This window comes from Aplidium turbinatum, chromosome 1, assembly GCF_918807975.1.
Source record: "Aplidium turbinatum chromosome 1, kaAplTurb1.1, whole genome shotgun sequence".
Classification (NCBI taxonomy): Eukaryota; Metazoa; Chordata; class Ascidiacea; order Aplousobranchia; family Polyclinidae; genus Aplidium; species Aplidium turbinatum.
This window is the reverse complement of record NC_137472.1, coordinates 37855995-37873103: the sequence shown is the minus strand read 5'-3', so window position 1 is coordinate 37873103 and position 17109 is coordinate 37855995. Positions and strand designations below refer to the sequence as shown.

The following is a 17109-nucleotide window of genomic DNA, read 5'->3' as shown; positions in this document are numbered from 1 at the left end:
AACACTAAAATACTTATCATATTCTGAAGAAGACTGCAACAATTTGTGATCCATCAACATTCTTGCTTCTTCTAGGCAAGAGCGCGCACGAGCTTGAACGCAGCAAGCGTGTTCTTGAGCAGCAACTCGAAGAGTTCCGAACCCAGCTCGATGAGTTGGAGGATGAGCTGCAGGTCACAGAGGACGCCAAGTTGCGACTTGAGGTGAACCTCGAAGCCGCCAAGGCGAACTTCGAGCGCGAATTGCAGGCACGCGAGGAACAGGCAGAAGAGAAGAGACGCAACATTGTGAAACAAGTGAGCGATTGTTTGAGAACTATGTAATAGTGCGATTGTTTTAAGTGGTACACAAAAGGTTCATAAACTGAGATAAAAGTGAAAACGAACTCGAAAAGCAGAAACTAATTCAAAAAAAAATCAACTCCAGAACCACGCAACAAAATCATTTCAATTATGTTTTTGTGTTCTGCAATTGAAACAAGCCACGTTTGATAGATTCTATATTTTGTTTCTTCTATCGAGTGTGTGGTAATTATTCTTTGTTGTTAAGCTTCGAGAAATGGAAACCGAACTTGAGGATGAGAGGAAGCAGAAGTCAATGGCTGTCGCCGGTAAGAAGAAGATAGAGATGGATTACAATGACATGGAAAGCCACATCGATGCCGCCACTAAGGCCAAGGATGACGCGGTCAAGCAGCTCAAAAAAGCGCAAGTACGTTGCCTTCTAGTATTTTTTCTTCTTTTTGAAAACAGGTTTGCTTTGGAGTCGGTTAGAATCAGAATACTTAGCACCAGGTTACTTAAATCAGTTACTCGGTCACATGGAACGTTAGTAGAGTTATCGTAAGTTAATCAAACTGTTAATCTTTACAAATTCTCGAGATCTAAGTTGCTTTGTCAAATATATCAAAGATTTATAAGTTTGGTTTTGTATGAACCCAACCTAAGCGAATATTGCGTAAATGTAAGCGCTACCACTTATCAAAATTACTTTTCAATGGGTTTAACGTGTACACAGGAAATAATTAAGAATTTTGTCATTCCACCCAAAATCTCTCTTGTAAAAGTTAACATCGAGTGAATCAATGCATCGGATCTTACTTTTTCTGATTTCAAACTTTTTCAGAATCAACTCAAAGAATATAATCGCGACCTCGAAGATCTACGTCAGTCACGTGACGATCTCCTCATCACCGCCCGGGAGAGCGAGAAAAAAGCGAAGCATTTCGAAGCCGAGCTGATTCAAGCGCAGGAAGACTTGTCTGCATCTGAACGTCAAAGAAGAGCAGCGGAAGCGGAAAGGGACGAGCTTCAGGATGAACTGAGCGGAGGATTGAAGGACAAGTAAGGGAATGTGTGGTTTTTGTTGTTCAGCAGCAAAGTTATTAAAATCAGTTCAAACTATCTTGCGCTGTACAGTGTTTTTCAAGTTACCACAGAAGCGATTTGCCAGTGTGCTCACATGTATTTTTTGCCAGTTCGTTAAAGTTTTGCTGTTAAACTGATATTGATAAGAAACTCTTCCAAATTATGATCTCCAGGAATCATGTGGTTTCATCAGGGATATTTAAAGAAGGGGATACGAAGGCTTTTATTACGTCTGACAATAGAAGGGCTATTGTTTATCGTAAATAATCTGTGTTTATCGTGAAATGACAATTGGCACCGCTTGCAGTTTAATAAATCTTGTTATGACACCTTGCATTGCGCTGTTAGCATCAGGCCTGGATATTCACAGCATGCTCATGGTTGCTTGTTAGGCTAATTCAACTACCTATATACCGTACTTGCTTTACTTCTAGCCTACTGCAAAGGCTTTGTTAAAAAAAAACAGCTTACTGGTAACTTTTCAACTGTCTTTCCAAACAAGTATTCTTTAAATTTGCTCTCCGTAACATTTACTAACTATCGTCTGTAGCTCATTGTACCAGCTGCACTACAAAACTTTCTACGATTTTAAAAAGAATCGCATGTTTAAAGCACTGCAAACTACCGCCCTGGTAGTGTCATGAGAATAAGGCAATCGCTGCGAGCCTTCATATCCCCTTCTCTAGATATCCCTGGGTTTCATGGTTATTATCAGCTGGAAAAGAGCGGTTTATAGGCAAAGCGAAGTGCAAAAGTTGTTAACTGCTCACAACGGTTGGAGTAAAAAACGAGTTCCACTTAACAGATCAGCTCAAGCGGACGAGCGCCGTCGCATCGAACTCCGCATCAGTGATCTAGAGGATGAGAAAGAAGACATGGAGTCTTCTCTTGAACTCATGGACGAGAAGCTAAGGAAGCTGACGGTATGATGCGCTCCTCTACTCACCAGTCACCACAGGATAGCATTGTTACATAAGCAATAACCATTGCAAATCAGCAATGTCTGATTATAAAGCAAGCCGTGCAGAGGTTTTCAACATAACATTCGTGGTTTGTCCTCAGCATTCACGGCTTTCTGCAGATGCTCTGCCTTTTTAGATCCTTGCAGTGATATGGTGACATCTTTGCTATCGAATATCCTTATAGTAGGCTAATAGTCGACTGAAAAGCGACGAACTGCAAGTTTGGAAATGTATTTTACCACAGGAGGTTGGTATCATGACATGTTGTTTTAGCTTCACATACGTCTTTTACATTCCAGTATCTTATTGCGTGTGGTTGTCAGATCTCTCACTTCATTTGTTACGTCGAACACTCTGCCGCCGCGTCGTGAATGTGATAATTATTATACATTTCTATCATTACAGTCCCAGAACGAGCAATATACCAATGAACTGGCAGCTGAGCGGTCGGCACTTCAGAAGCAAGAGACCGCCAGAAACCATCTCGAGCGACAGGTGCGTAGTTTATGATGTTAATAGAATGTTTCTTAACGTTGAATCACCGCATCGGTGAAACGATTCAATTCACTAATGTCGACTGATCATATCTACGTTGGCAACAGAACAAAGATCTGAAGATAAAATTGAGTGAGATGGAGCAAACGATCCGGAGCAAGCAGAAGAACGCCATCGCATCTCTGGAGGCAAAGATCGCCAGCACTGAGGAGCAGCTTGAAGCTGAGTCCAAGTAATCCCACAGTTTTCTCATTACTACTTTTTAATTACTGCGACTGCAAGTTTTCCATTTTTTAAAGTTATGGCACTTACTTTTTGAGTTGTGTTGCTACCCAGACAGCTAATCAGTCGTCCGCAATCAACGTCTGCAGACGTAGAATCAATGCAAAAAAACGACTGATTTGCTGTCTGGGAATGCACGGCAAAGGTATTGTGAGTTGGTAACCAAATGTCATCTTCAGAGAGCACAGTGCAGCCAACAAGCTGGTTCGACGAACAGAGAAGAAGCTGAAAGAAACGATGATGCAGATTGAAGAAGAACGCAGACACGCCGACCAGTACAAAGAACAGGTCTGACGTCATTTGATTTTGGTTTTGTCAACAACAGTGAACTTCAAGATGAAGCACAACTTGGAATCTGCGCTAATAGCTTTCACACGTTTTTTGTTCAGCAACAAACGTCATTTTGATGTAATTGCGGATGCTTTTTCCTAGCATGTCATCTTGTGTCCCAAACAGCAAATCAGTCATTTTTTTACATTTAAATTGTTGGATCAATGTAAAAAACGACTGATTTGCTGTCTGGAATGGAATAATGATTTCATCTTGACCGAATTTCCTCCACTAAAGGTCGACAAGATCAACTCTCGGGTGAAGACACTGAAGCGGCAGCTGGATGACACGGAGGAAGAAGTTTCGCGAGCCAACGCTGGGAAGCGGAAGCTGCAGCGCGAATTGGATGACGTCAACGAACAGAACGAAACTCTGCAGCGCGAAGTGAACCAGCTTCGTAACAAGCTTAGGTAATGAAAACTTTACGTTTTTGCACTGTCTCTGGCACCTCAGTCGTGTTTCGCTTACAGACGATTTATTTTTTTGTTTTCCTATCGGTTGGTGTTGAATAAGCGAAAGAATAATTGTTTTGATTTCATGAAAAGAGGACTTGATTAAACAGAAGGGATTATTTTTGATCGAGATGTATAAATGTTTATGTATTGTGCTCGAAAGTTTGTTCTTACGTTTTGGCTGAAGTGTCCACTGACCACATCTGTTGTTGAATGGAGTGCGCCGCGTCTGTTTTTTTTTTAGCTAAGATTTTGCGATGGAATTTTGTCAATTTGTGTAGAAATAGAAATGTTTACTTTTTCATAAAGCGAAGGTCATAGGAACAAGGACAACATTGACTCACGTAATAGGTGATTGCAGCCATTCCATCGAGTGTGACGTTTTTGCAAACTGTTGCACTCTTTTGCTAAAATGTGAAGAAGTATCCAGTTTCGTCTTTGTTGAATCATTTCTTATCAATGGTTATCGTTTTTACATCGTTTTGTCTGAAACGATGTAAAAATAAACCTTTGCAGGTTCTGTTGTATTCACCACATCCACTATTCCACAACTGAGCTGCCTTGCACTTTACAGTATATCCACATTTTATAATTAAAGTCGCAGTGCACCTAGTTGGCTTGTTCCATCGACTCAGCCAGCAACCCAGTCATTTTTAAGATTGATTCAACGTCTATAAACGCTGAATCAATATAAAAAGACTGCTTTGTTGTCGTCTGTGGATGTAACATGCTCGTTTTCCACCAGGAGTGGCGGCGCGTCTGGTTATTCCAGCAAAAAATCAAAAGCCAAGTTCGACGCACCTTTGTCTGATGAGGATGAGGAATAAGGTAACAGGGGCATCCGAACGAAAAACAGATGGCTCTTTACATTGCTTCAATGTTGTCAATACCAGCTAGCAAACATTTTCTGCGCCTGTCTATATTTTCACACGTTGAATCAATGTAAAAAGTTTAACTGGGATATCATCCTAGCCTTATGCATGGCACACCAATCATGCCTTTGCTTTCTCGGTGATTTGAACTAAATAACAATCCATTTTGGGAGATGAAGTATTCACACAAAAACGATTCACATATTAAGTTCTCTTTCCGTTTACATTTTGCGCCAAATTGTCATTGAATCAACTTTTATTTGAAGTCATCTTTCACGACCTTGCTGCATGAAGGCTCGTATTGTTTACACGAGACATGTTGTGCGACCAACTTGCGAAAATTGGCATTTCTACGTCAATTCAACATCGCCCGACGTTTAAAGGATATAATAATGGCAACTTTTGCTATCTGGGAATGCGCGAGCGGACTTTGGAATCGCTTCATTCCACCTCACACCCCGCTCTAAGTTCTTACACCACCATCGCCGCCAAACAGCTGGGATATGCAGGCTCACTTGCGGCTTGGAACATTAGACTGACCTCGTGACCGACTGTGAAGACTCGAAGAGTACACTCGTCTATTCCACTGCCACGGCACAAATTGGCTACTGCAGAACATTTTTCAAGTCTGTAATAATGCCGCTGTCCGCATTGACACAAACATCCTGTTTCTGAATGGAATGCAGTTGAATGGTGGCTCATGCTCGCTGACAGGTCTTTGTCAGCTTAGATCGCTTCACATTCCAAAGTGAAACGTAACAGTTGACTTTTTTGATTGAAAATTCAATGTAACAAGCAATTGATTTAGTTAACAAAATCTATCTTTTTACATTAATTCAGCGTCTGCACGTGTTGAATCAACATTAAAAGAAGGATTTTGTTAGTTCAGCAACTGATCATTTCATTCTTGCAAACTTACATTTTTACTACACAATGTTTTTCACTTTCCTAACAAAAAAGTTCCTTTGTTAAGTTAGTGAAATGTGAACTTATGAATCAAGATTTTTTTAGTTTTTCAAACAAAAGTGAAATTCAATTTTGGTCGCTGGATATTTAGTTGTTTACCCAGCGAACAAAATTCGTCCTTTTACATTCCGACGTTGAATCAATGTAAAAAGAACGGATTTTTTTCAATTGGGCAATTGTCATGTTTTTGTTTAAAAATTTGGTCATCTTTTCTTTTGACTAAATTTAAAAAACACATGATCTATGAAGTTACGAAACTGCTTTTTGAAGAGCTACGTTGTGCTGCTTGAATCAGACCTGACTCGTTTTAATGTTAAATCAGTTCCAACACAAACGCACGTGGAGCTATTGCATTTCAAATCTTTGCTTTGTTCGTTTTTAACATAACCCAATTGGTTTCTATGATGATGGCTTGGCTTGGGAACACCAATCACAGCAACAGCAGTGTCGTTTGTGCAGTGTAATGGAAACCGGCTTGAATTAATTTGCTACGTTTGGTGTTTCATTTGAAAATTAACCTCTGCTGTTGCGTTTGGTGGTGCACCTTCTAGTCATGGTTATCGCTACTTTAACTAATGGGAAAACTTTAGACGGCAATTTCTGCTTTCTTGATTGGAGCAGTGTTTGTGTTTTGCTTGGAATGAGCTTGTGAGAATGCACTGTATTATTTCATTTGGCGTTATTCCGTTGGAGAGTGACTTCAAAGTGACATCATGGTCGCGAAACTACGTCGTAATGACGTAGTAAGTCATAAAAGAAAGTTTAAAGCAATGCCATTAAATGTTGATTTCATCCTCACATTATACCCAGAATCTGCACGATGGTTCAGAAACATTAAATAAATGAAAACCATTTTGAGCTGCGACTGATTTTTGATACAACTGGAGAGTAATTGAACATTTGTTGCAGACGCGGAGGCACCGATTATCGCAGCACCAAGTCATCCCGGTACCGACTGCAAATGGAAGCTGCCGATGATGCCGACAGTAACGATGGCGACGGGGAAACCCATCTTTCTGCTGCTGGAGAATCATAAACGAAATCATATTTTTATATTCTACAAACGATGCATCAACAATGCCAGCTCATCAGTCATCATGCTATCTGGCTATGTGTATCTAATCTATCTAATAGTGGATCCTCTCATGTGGCCTAGAATCGACCAAACTTGCTGCTTATACTGCTTCGACAGCGTTGTACATTTCACCATTCCTTCGCACGTATATTTTTGTGTTTCTTGTGCCTTCTCAATAGTATACACAATTACCCGTTTTTGCATTGTCATCAATCAACGACCTAGACAGCAAAATCCGTCAATTTTAGATTAATTCAACGTCTGCAGACGTTGAATTAATGTAAAAATGACGGATTTTGCTGTCCGGGAAAGAGACGGTTGTGCCATTTTCTATATGTTCCTCAAATCATCAGTTATTTGTAAACAATAAGTGAACTTTTCTTTGCTCGTGATGTCATGCTTCGGTGACATCACAAGTTCTATTCGTAGTGTTAGGCTCTCACGTAACTGCAACATTGTGATGACGTTGCAATTTTGCCATTTTTTAGTTGTCAAAATAAACTAGTTTCCGCTTTTCATTGTGAAGTCGTTTTGTAGTTTGTTTATAAATCGAGTGTTATGGTCACCTTCAATCAATTGAAAGGATGATCAACGTAAACAATAAACATAAATTCTCATTGTCTGCCACAGTCGATTACACAATAGCGTTTCTCTGCCCTTTATTTGTTTCTTGACTTTTCGTTTTAATTTCGGCTGGTTGTAGAAACGGATCAACGTCAACTATCCAGCTTGCAGAAATTGAGTCTTTTCAACATTGATCCAACGTCTACAGATATTGGATCCATATAAAAAGAAAACAATTTTTGCAAGCTGGGTTAGGCTGTATTGTGCAGATTGTAATGTTCATTGTATACTAGCATGCAATGTATTGTATATGGCTTGTTGTACATTAAAGCTTGTTCTATATGCTTTTCAACCGTGTAATCATCACACCGACTGAGTGTCTGAGCCTGCTACATTGCATCACCACTACGCTGCAAATGCTCGAGTACTTAAAATGATTGCGTTACATTAAGAGTATATTTTCCGTTTATTCAACAAAGAGTTGTTTGGTTTTTCGCTTTCTCCCAGACAACAAAATCTGTCACTTCACATTGATTCAACGTCTGCACAGACGTTGAATCAATGTGAAGTGACAGATTTTGCTGCCTGGGCTTGCAGTTGTTTGCAAACGTCATACTTGTAATCAAAGATGAATCAACTAACCTTGCTGCCTGAATAAACAAGACTGCTTAGATCGCAAATGTTGACGACAAAAGCAATATCAGATGTTCAACTTCAGTGCAGATTCTTATGGGTTAGTTATGTTTCAGGCAGAGGATCAAAGTCTGTCGCCGCGGTTGTGGCATATTCTAGCCACTGATTTGACATTGACAGACCGACTATGCGTCATCAGTGGCTTCTCAAGTCCATGGATGGTTAACGCTATATCGGTGATAATTTGCTTTGCCATATTGCTGCTTATTGCAGCATGATGGAAATAATAGTTGCTAGAATCAACACTGCCACAATGAACTAAAATTTCCACTTCACTGGCATTGTGCTTAACTTGAAATTTGTCTAATTCTTAATTTGAGGTCGAGTTCATACAGGCTATGCAGGCTTGCACTGCACATTACAAACTGTTTTTTTTCAACATCATTCTGTAGATTAAATAGCGATCTTGTACACGAGGTGATGCCTTTAAATTATTTCTGCAACTACTACTAGGGAAGCATGTTAACATAAAGAAAAAGGAAGCAAACGAAACCAGGTAAAAACACTTCGTTTGTCATCCAACAAATTAAAGAAAAAAAACTTTGAACGTTTTTGGATTTAAATAATTTAGCTTTAACAAGCTTTTCATCGACTGTCTCGTACTGCTCTGAAATAAAACATGCCAAAAGACTGAATTACCCAACAAAGCAAATAAGGAAAAGTTGTGATCGAATTAAAAGTGTGTTACAAGCTGAAGGTTTCTTTGGAGTGCACAGACCCTAAGATTAAAGATATGATACGATACCGGTATAGCCTGCAAGAAGTCTCCCTGAATTATTGGTGTCGAATTTGAAAAAGCATAAAACTTCGAATCACTCCAACGAAGGTTTGCTGAAGTACGGTTAGAGACTTCGTGTGCAAACTGAATAATGTAGTGTAGATATTTTCATTTGTACCATGATGAACGTGTTTTATAAAGTAACTTTGGCAGAGACTAGAGAGGTTGTTAGCAAACAAAACCAAACAGCGATACGGTGTGCGTATTTGTAATCTGCAAGTCTCTGCAGCAGACGAGGTGTTTTGACGGGTAAACAGAGACGCTCACAGTATCACGTGGTTGCTGCAGCTTATAAATTCAGCCTGCAGAGTGCAGATTCCAAACGCACAAACCGTATTGTTTTCAATTCAGTTCATTTATTTGTCACAAACATGAAAAGAATACAAAGTATACAATAATAATCGGTTGTGTGTCATATGACGAGAAGACTGCGAAAAGACCAAACGGTCATCTAGTCAGCAGCCACCTCAAGCTTGGTGATGTAGGCCTAAATAACATATATACAGTAAATACACAAACACACATACAAAAAAAGAAAATCAAGCATTTGGTGATACAGATACACATGTTTTCATTATGCAAAAGAGAAAAAAAAAAGCAAACAAACTAAGCAGGTTTACCGTGCTGCTGAATGAATTAATTGTGAGTGGAGTTTAAGAGATATCAATCGACAATTTTAATCAGTAAAAAAGATAAAAAGCAACGTATACCAAAGAGATGAGCAAATAGAATAATGTAATTATATGGACAAAACAGTTATTATTCAACAGTGGCGTTTAAATCAAGAAGGTAGTGTTTAAAGTTTCTTTTAAAAGAAGTTGGAGAAAGACCTTTGAGATCACCTGGGACCTCATGCCACACTTTAGGACCCCTTATTAACATCTGCCTTTTACCTAATTCAGTACGCACCCTTGAAACAAAATAGTTACTGCTGGATGATTGGCGCGTAGGCCTATTGTGTGAGTGGCATTCAGATAGTCTGTGGAAGATATTACATTCCGTTTCTGGTAATAGATTTAAGTGGACTCTGTGCATGTATTTTGCTATCTCTAGTTTATAAATTTCTTGTATATTTAACAGCTGTAGTTTTTGAAAGAGTTGCAATGTGTGAGTTGTATAGTTGCTGAATGTCATGGTTCTAACAACTCTTTTATGCAGCTTAAATAAATGATCCAGCGCATTGTCACAAGCTCCACCCCAGCTGGATATGCAGTATTGAAGATGAGAATATATAAGACTGTAATACACAGTCTTCAGTGTGTTAGTATCCACATACTTTCTAAGTTGAAGAATGACCCAGGAGCCTCTAGCAAGTTTTTTACAAACATTTTGAATGTGACATTTCCAGTTGAGAGAGTCATCAATTAATACACCAAGATATTTAATACACTTTTTTTTTGCAATGTAATTCCGTTTATCGTAACGTGCATCCTTACATCGAGCTTTTGTTTAGTTAGTAGGCTATCATGTACTCAGTTTTGTTGTAGTTAATGGAGAGCTTGTTCATTTTCATCCAGTTGTCAATTTTGATTAATTCTGTATTGACGTTTTGTTCTGGAGAAGAAAGATTTTTGTTGGACATAGTTAAATTGGTGTCATCAGCAAAAAGGCTCACCTGGAAAGAAGAAATGGAAGGAAAATCGTTTATGTAAATAATGAATAACAACGGTCCAAGAGTGGAACCCTGTGGAACACCACATGTTACACTGCGCAGACCTGATGCCATACCATTAATTATTGTGTATTGCTTTCTGTGTGTGAGATAACTTTCTAATAGTTTCAAAGGCAGTCCACGTATTCCATATCTTTGTAATTTCTTGATTAGGATATCATGATTTACTGTATGAAATGCTTTTGCAAGGTCAAAAAATATTGAACAAGTTATGTTTTTTTTTATCTATATTTGAAATAAATTCATCGTATATGTGAGAGACAGCGAGTGAGGTAAAATGACCACTCCTGAAACCATGTTGACATGAAGTCAGAAAATCTGATTTGTCAAAATAACTGTAAATCCGTTCATAGAGGCATTTTTCAAATATTTTAGAAATTGGGGAGAGAAGTGATATAGGTCTATAATTTTTACAGGTTTCAAATGAACCAGACTTGTGAACTGGTACAATTTGAGCTACTTCAAGCTGGTCTGGATACGTGGTTTGTACAATACATTCATTAGATAAGGTAGTTAAGATTGGAGAAATGATTGGAGAGGACATTTTTAAAAACTTAATTGGTATTCCATGCATCCCAGTGCTTTTATTTGCATTCAAGTTTTTTAAATGTTTTGATACTTCTTCTGTGGTAATAGGTTTAAGAAAAAATGTTTTAGGGTGGTTAGGAATAACTGAGACAGGGTCATGATAACAATCTTGAGATGGAGCAGAAATTTTTGATGCCATATTTTATTGCCTATGTTAGCAAAGTATTCATTAAACGAGTTTGCAATAGCAGTAGCAGCTTGATTTTGTTTGCTCATGGTTTAAGAAAGTAACTTCTCTAGTCTCTGGACTCTCTGCCAAAGTTACTTTATAAAAAATAGTCCATGCTAAATTACTGTGGGTAGATTTATAACCAAATCAGTCTAATTTTCACAACGTTTGCAAACGTTAAACCAGTTAAAGGAGCACCGCTTTTCTGACTGGATCCTATCTGCTGAGTGCTGATGGTGGTATTCAACTTTGTATCTATGTAACTATTTTGATAGAGCACTGAAGCAGCTTTGCCACTGCAATCTGCATCTCAAATGCGTTTAGAAATTGGTCGAGCCCAGACACTATTTTTTTTTCTTTTTGAGTTCTTTTGAAGGTCCACTCCACTCTATTTCGTTGCCATCAACGTTTAGATGAAGTTGCGGTGTAAGCGTTGAGATTAGTCGATGTGCCGCGCGCCTGTAGAACTATTGGGTTGCTCGTAACAAGAAGGTCGCGTAATTTCATTGTGAAGTTGAGGTAGGCTACTCAAGAACTACTCTAGGAGTTTCTACCACAGATCTCCAGCTTAACAAAGTTAGAAAGTGCGTTTAATAATAATAATGTTTTAGTTTTATTGGCGCTATACAATAGCTAAGCGGGAGGGCTCATTTTTAATTTTATATCAGGTTTAGAATGTCATAACGTTATTATCCGACCCGACATATTATTCTCACTGCGTTATGCAAGAAAGAACACAATCGGTACCGTTTTCAAAGTCTTTGGTTTGACCCGACCTGGAATCGACCTTAAGATCTACCAGCACGAGAGCAGAAGAGGAAACCACTGAGCTGGTAGAAAGTGAATTTAAACTCATTTGCAATGATCACAAAAGTAACACAAAAAGCGAACGTGTTTAATAAACGTTGAATTGCGCACTGTTGACGTAACTTGGTGCAGAAAAAAAGATTTTTCTGCTCTCAGCAATGTATCAAATTTTCTGACTTTTATGATGAAATGCAACGCAGTCCGAGCATATTTGAAAATTATAATATTCAAAAGAATACGGAGCTTGCTGTATAGAAAGCAGTAGTCCTTTCAACACTATTGAAGCCTGTGCTTCAGAAACTCGGACCACTTACCACAGCCATGAAAAGTTTCAGCAAAGTTGTTTCCGAAGGCAACCTCATTGCATTTCATCAATGTAACTTTTAAGAAGTTTCAGTAACAGTAGCAAATATCGTTCCTTTTTACATTGATCAAATGTCTTGTCATGCAAAAACTTTGCCAAATGCCAACCGATTAATTTTGCAAACTGAGGTTGAATTGATAACAAGTTATGATTCTATTTACGAAGATTGTGTATTAGACAGAAATGAAGGCGAGTATATTAATACTTGTAGGGCTGGTGGGTATAGTTCATGCAATTTTTGTCGATGATTTGTTCCCATTTAGCCAAGAGCACGATGCTAGATTGTCAAATGGAAACTTTGAAAGGTCCCATCAACTTGCTTTGAATATTCCTGTAAAATTCTACAACAAAGAATATGACCATTTGTGGGTAAGTCGAGTTTTATTTATGCAACAGCATCATGAAATATTGTTCTTCAAATTGACAAATTCTATTGTGCGTTGATAGCACGCAAACAGGTCGTGTTCAGGCTTGTTAAAGACTGGTTAAAGATTTAGAATAAGTGGACGGCAAAGAAGCCAATCTTCGTGTCCACCTTCATGCATGCCTTTAAGTGACCTGCTAAATACATTGCCGCATGCTCTTGAACGATGTCGAACCAGGGCCCTTTGGAGTGCCGTACTAATGCTCTCACCACTCGCCTATGCAGCCGACACAAAAACAGATCACAGGTTAAAAAGATATTCTTCGAAATAAAGAGAGCGACCTTTTATTTCGTACGTTGCGAGAATAGCATATGGTACAATTATAAACAGTGCGAATAAAACAGCACCATAACAATCTAGATTCCACAACTGACAGGAATCAACGAAAGACGCTGAACCGCTGATACCACACAACGCAGGAAACGTTGACAAGACAGGTCGTAATTGGAGCAAACTTGTCTATGTGAGAATCACCAATGAAAAAAAAATGTTTTGTAATATTACAACACCAGCAAAAGATCTCAATGTCAAACATCTTTTACACGCATTTAGTGAGAGTCTGCAGAAGCAGGAGATTTTTTGTCGTTTTTAACTTTTGTCTTAAATCCAAAGGATTAAATGCAAGCTATCGATTGGCGTACACAATTTTAAAATACCTAAACTGTTACAACCTATCCATAAAAAACGCCAATGAAGAAACTGCCGGGATGTACTGCATTTGCACTTTTTCACGGTTGAACGTACATTAAGATTAATTTGTTTGCACAAAGACTATTCTGGAGTCTGGACCTCTAATCGTTCATTATACTTCTTACAAAAATACTGGCACTTTTAGCAATCAGACAGACGTTTTCTGAAAACGAAATACTGCTGCTTAATTACGGTTTCCTATCGTCTCTTATTGTGGCGGAAACCGTGTTGATTAATTTCACCGGGATCAGCAATATTAGGCAAATACAATTTCACTTGCAATACCATTTCGATTGGGCAAAAAATGTCTTTTAGTTTTTTCAACTTGCTATACTATAAAAACAGAGAAACTGGTGTAATGAAACATGTTGAAAGCTTCACTACGATAACAGCGTAATGCACTCTCCGTGGTGATTCTTGCGGCTTGCCTTCAGTCGCAAGCTTCAGCATAGGTTCACGTAAAATCCGGATTTCGTGTCACATTGCTGTCCAAAAGCATAAGTATTAATTAGAGTTGTGATGGCGATGGAGCGATTGTAAAGTTCCTGGGCGTAAATATGCTTCTTTAACTTCAATTTGCCACTTACCTTTTAATGCTACAATCATTTTTCTGGGTTACTGCAAGTGCTGCAGCTCACTCTGAATATAGAACAATATCACCACAGGGGTTCTATTCTTAGGATTAACACCGAATCAGCACAGTAGCCTATTTTCTTCTGCTTCGCGAAATACAGTGCCAGGTAATTTATCGGAAAGTAGTTTTCTACTGTTTTCTAATATGTTGTGTGCTACTTCTTTAGATTCACACTGACGGTTATGTATCGTTTGAATTGGCGGATGAAGATGTTTTCCTTGGTGATTTTCCTTTTAAGTCTCCATTGCTTGCTCCTTTCATGTTGGATCTTGACACTGCAAATCACGGAAACATCTTTTACCGAGAAAGCAATGATATCAGAGTGCTAGCTCGAGCGACTGAAGATATAAGGCTTGCCTTTCCTTTTGAAGCTTCTAATTTCGAAGCGGAATCAGCACTGATTGTGACATGGCACGAAGTCGAAGGGCGATCATTGGCAGGAGAGGTATGTGTTTTTGAAGCTTTTTTTGCATCAATGTTTTAAACCGGCCCCGTTGCATTCAAGCCAAAGAAAATTCTAACGTAAAAGTAACCTACTAATGTTTTTTTTGTCTAATGTTTTATTAACATTTAATTTACTGATATTTCTTTTGACTACCAGACTTAATCGTGATATGGTCGGGTATGCTGTAGTAGGCTATGGTTCTAAACTATATTTGGGTAACCCTGGTTTTGGATATAGTCAGGTTGATATTTTGAAACACAAGAAGACTATTTTTTTTTCAATCAATTATTTTGACCTGCCAGTTGAAAAAAAGATAAAAACACTTTAACTTCACACAGCATATAATTTCTAAATAATTTCTACAAAACTAGCGCATAGGGTAGTCATGGCATTTTAAAGGTGTTTTATAATCTTGGCAGTAATAGCCCTCAGCCCTATTGCAGAAAATGCCATATCTGGTTCGCAGAGCTTGACCCGATTGTGAGGGTTAAACTACGTTAGAGTGGGCCAAGGTGATCCAAGACTGCGAGCATATAGAGGGTCACTTCAAGATTTGAAGAAAACTTTACGGCCATATAAAAAGTAATTTTCAGCTTGTTTGCAACTAAAAAAAAAGTGATTTTAAAAAAAGATACAAAGCAATACACATAAAAAAGCAAATCAAAACAATTTATTGTTTTTTATTTTTGGTTATTGTGTCAATCCTTGCTTTAAATTCGGTGGTCGACAGACGTAAGCCAGCATCCAGGGTTTCATAAACCATTCTGTTTAGAATGTCGCTTTTCAATCTCTTCATAATTGAAAAAATGCCTCACAAATGTATGTGCTACCGAGCAAGGGGCACATTTTCAGTGCAAAGTCTTTTAAATTAAACTCTTTCGAAACGGCGATTACTTGCAAGTAGACTACACCAGACGCTGTAGCTTACCATTGTTATTAGCAAAAAATACCTTTCCTCCCAAGTACAATTGAACTCTCTGTTTTCCTCTGACACTTTGGGCTCATGTAAATCCGGAAGGACCCTTGATGCTTTGTCAACAAAGTAGTTATTGTATAGGTTTAAGGGTCCTATCTAAAATCAAATAGGTTTACCCACTTCTAAGATAATGAAGGCTTTTGTACTTCATCAATAAATTCACATAGTTACAGTATAACTGTGGCTATTTTTAAGTATTAACTTGCTGCAATATGATTTGTATGCTGTAACTTGGGTTGTTTTAACTTTTCAATTTGGCAACCTTGACCAGAACAGAATTTTGTAACAAATGTCCAAATGATGTGCAGTTTCAAAAACAACTCTTTACGTAGTTTATATGCGAGGATTATACGAATTAACAGAAAGATTTCTCTTTGGATTTTTCCACTGATGGCAACAACATATGAAGCGTGGCAGAAACACATTTTAATTGACTTCACATTTTACTAACTTACAGTAGTTCATACTTTAACTGACTTTACATTTTACTAACTTAGTTCATACTTTAACTGACTTTACATTTTAACTGTTCAGATCGCGACATTTACGTTTCAATGTGTGCTTGCGTCAAACGATCGTCACACTTACGCAATTTTTCTCTATCCTGAAAACAAAATGGGAGTAGTAACATTGACTCATAAACTGAAATCTGCTATCTTTGAAGCAAGGTCAGTTTGTTCAAAAAGATGACTATTGAATTTATGTATGTTGCACTGAGTACTGAGTAGTGACTTTTCATTACTTATTTTCTCAGCATGTGTAGCTTCCATTAATGAAACGTTTACATTACATTGTCTCATGGTAATTTTGAAATTTGTTTGTCACGATTGCTTTCACATGTTTTAGCCAGAGCTGTAGAGCCGCTATAAAAAAGGTCTGGCTCCGGCTCCAGTTCCGACTTGACATCTTGACTCCAGCTCCAGCTTCGGAGGAAAATTAAGACGTGTTTTCAAAATAAGTACATTTTTTAGAATCAAATACTGTGGATTTTTTAAAAAACACTGTCCTTTAAAACAACGACAAATAGCCTATAAGAAAAAGGACAATATGTTAACTCTGCTTATACAGTAGGTAATTCATGGGACGTAGAAAATCAGCTTTTTAGTCTACAGTACGTCTGAAGATTTGGAATCAATGCAAAAGTGACGACTTTTTCTGTCTGGGTAGTTTCTACAGGCTTGACTGCGACTAAGTGCGCTTCCCTTCACAGCCACGACACGCAACGCCTAGCTGCTCACTATTTCATTACCAACTAGCGAAATTCATCCGTATTTTTAATTGATTCAACGTTTACATCCGTTTAATGTATAATATGATTATGATAGTTGATCTCTGAAGAAACAATCCGCTCAGTGACAATACTTCAAAATGTGACATAGCTGGTCCTCTCTCATAGTGTCTCGTTACAAAGTTTTAATAAAATTAGCTAATGAGCTTTTTAGCTAAAACCGGAGCTGTATGTGGCTCTAGCTCTGGCTCCAACTCCATAGCAAGCGGAGTAGA

General features: G+C 38.2%; 2 protein-coding genes across 2 annotated transcripts in view; both read left to right on the top strand.

Annotated features, from left to right (window-relative positions):
• LOC145777743 (uncharacterized) overlaps positions 1-8461 on the top strand; it is a 33402-nt gene extending 24941 nt beyond the window's left edge. Inside the window, exons 31-39 of the mRNA XM_082589191.1 lie at positions 76-296; positions 550-711; positions 1126-1343; positions 2173-2290; positions 2735-2824; positions 2932-3056; positions 3286-3394; positions 3674-3846; positions 6636-8461. Coding sequence (XP_082445317.1) covers positions 76-296; positions 550-711; positions 1126-1343; positions 2173-2290; positions 2735-2824; positions 2932-3056; positions 3286-3394; positions 3674-3846; positions 6636-6762 — 1343 coding nt within the window. The 3' untranslated portion in view covers positions 6763-8461. The remainder of the gene's footprint in view (positions 1-75; positions 297-549; positions 712-1125; positions 1344-2172; positions 2291-2734; positions 2825-2931; positions 3057-3285; positions 3395-3673; positions 3847-6635) is intronic.
• A 4158-nt stretch (positions 8462-12619) lies between these two features.
• On the top strand, positions 12620-16546 carry LOC145765465 (nidogen-2-like). Its single transcript, XM_082577294.1, has 4 exons — positions 12620-12805; positions 14352-14630; positions 16141-16274; positions 16453-16546. The coding sequence occupies exons 1-4, from the start codon at positions 12620-12622 to the stop codon at positions 16544-16546; spliced, it is 693 nt and encodes a 230-aa protein (XP_082433420.1).
• Positions 16547-17109: the final 563 nt, after the last annotated feature.

Excerpts from the sequence above, each read along its gene's own strand:
- LOC145765465 (XM_082577294.1), top strand. The coding sequence starts at position 12,620 with ATGAAGGCGAGTATATTAATACTTGTAGGGCTGGTGGGTATAGTTCAT. Across the intron at positions 12,806-14,351 it reads AAGAATATGACCATTTGTGG|ATTCACACTGACGGTTATGT; the intron begins GTAAGTCGAGTT and ends CTACTTCTTTAG. Across the intron at positions 16,275-16,452 it reads TCTGCTATCTTTGAAGCAAG|CCAGAGCTGTAGAGCCGCTA; the intron begins GTCAGTTTGTTC and ends CACATGTTTTAG.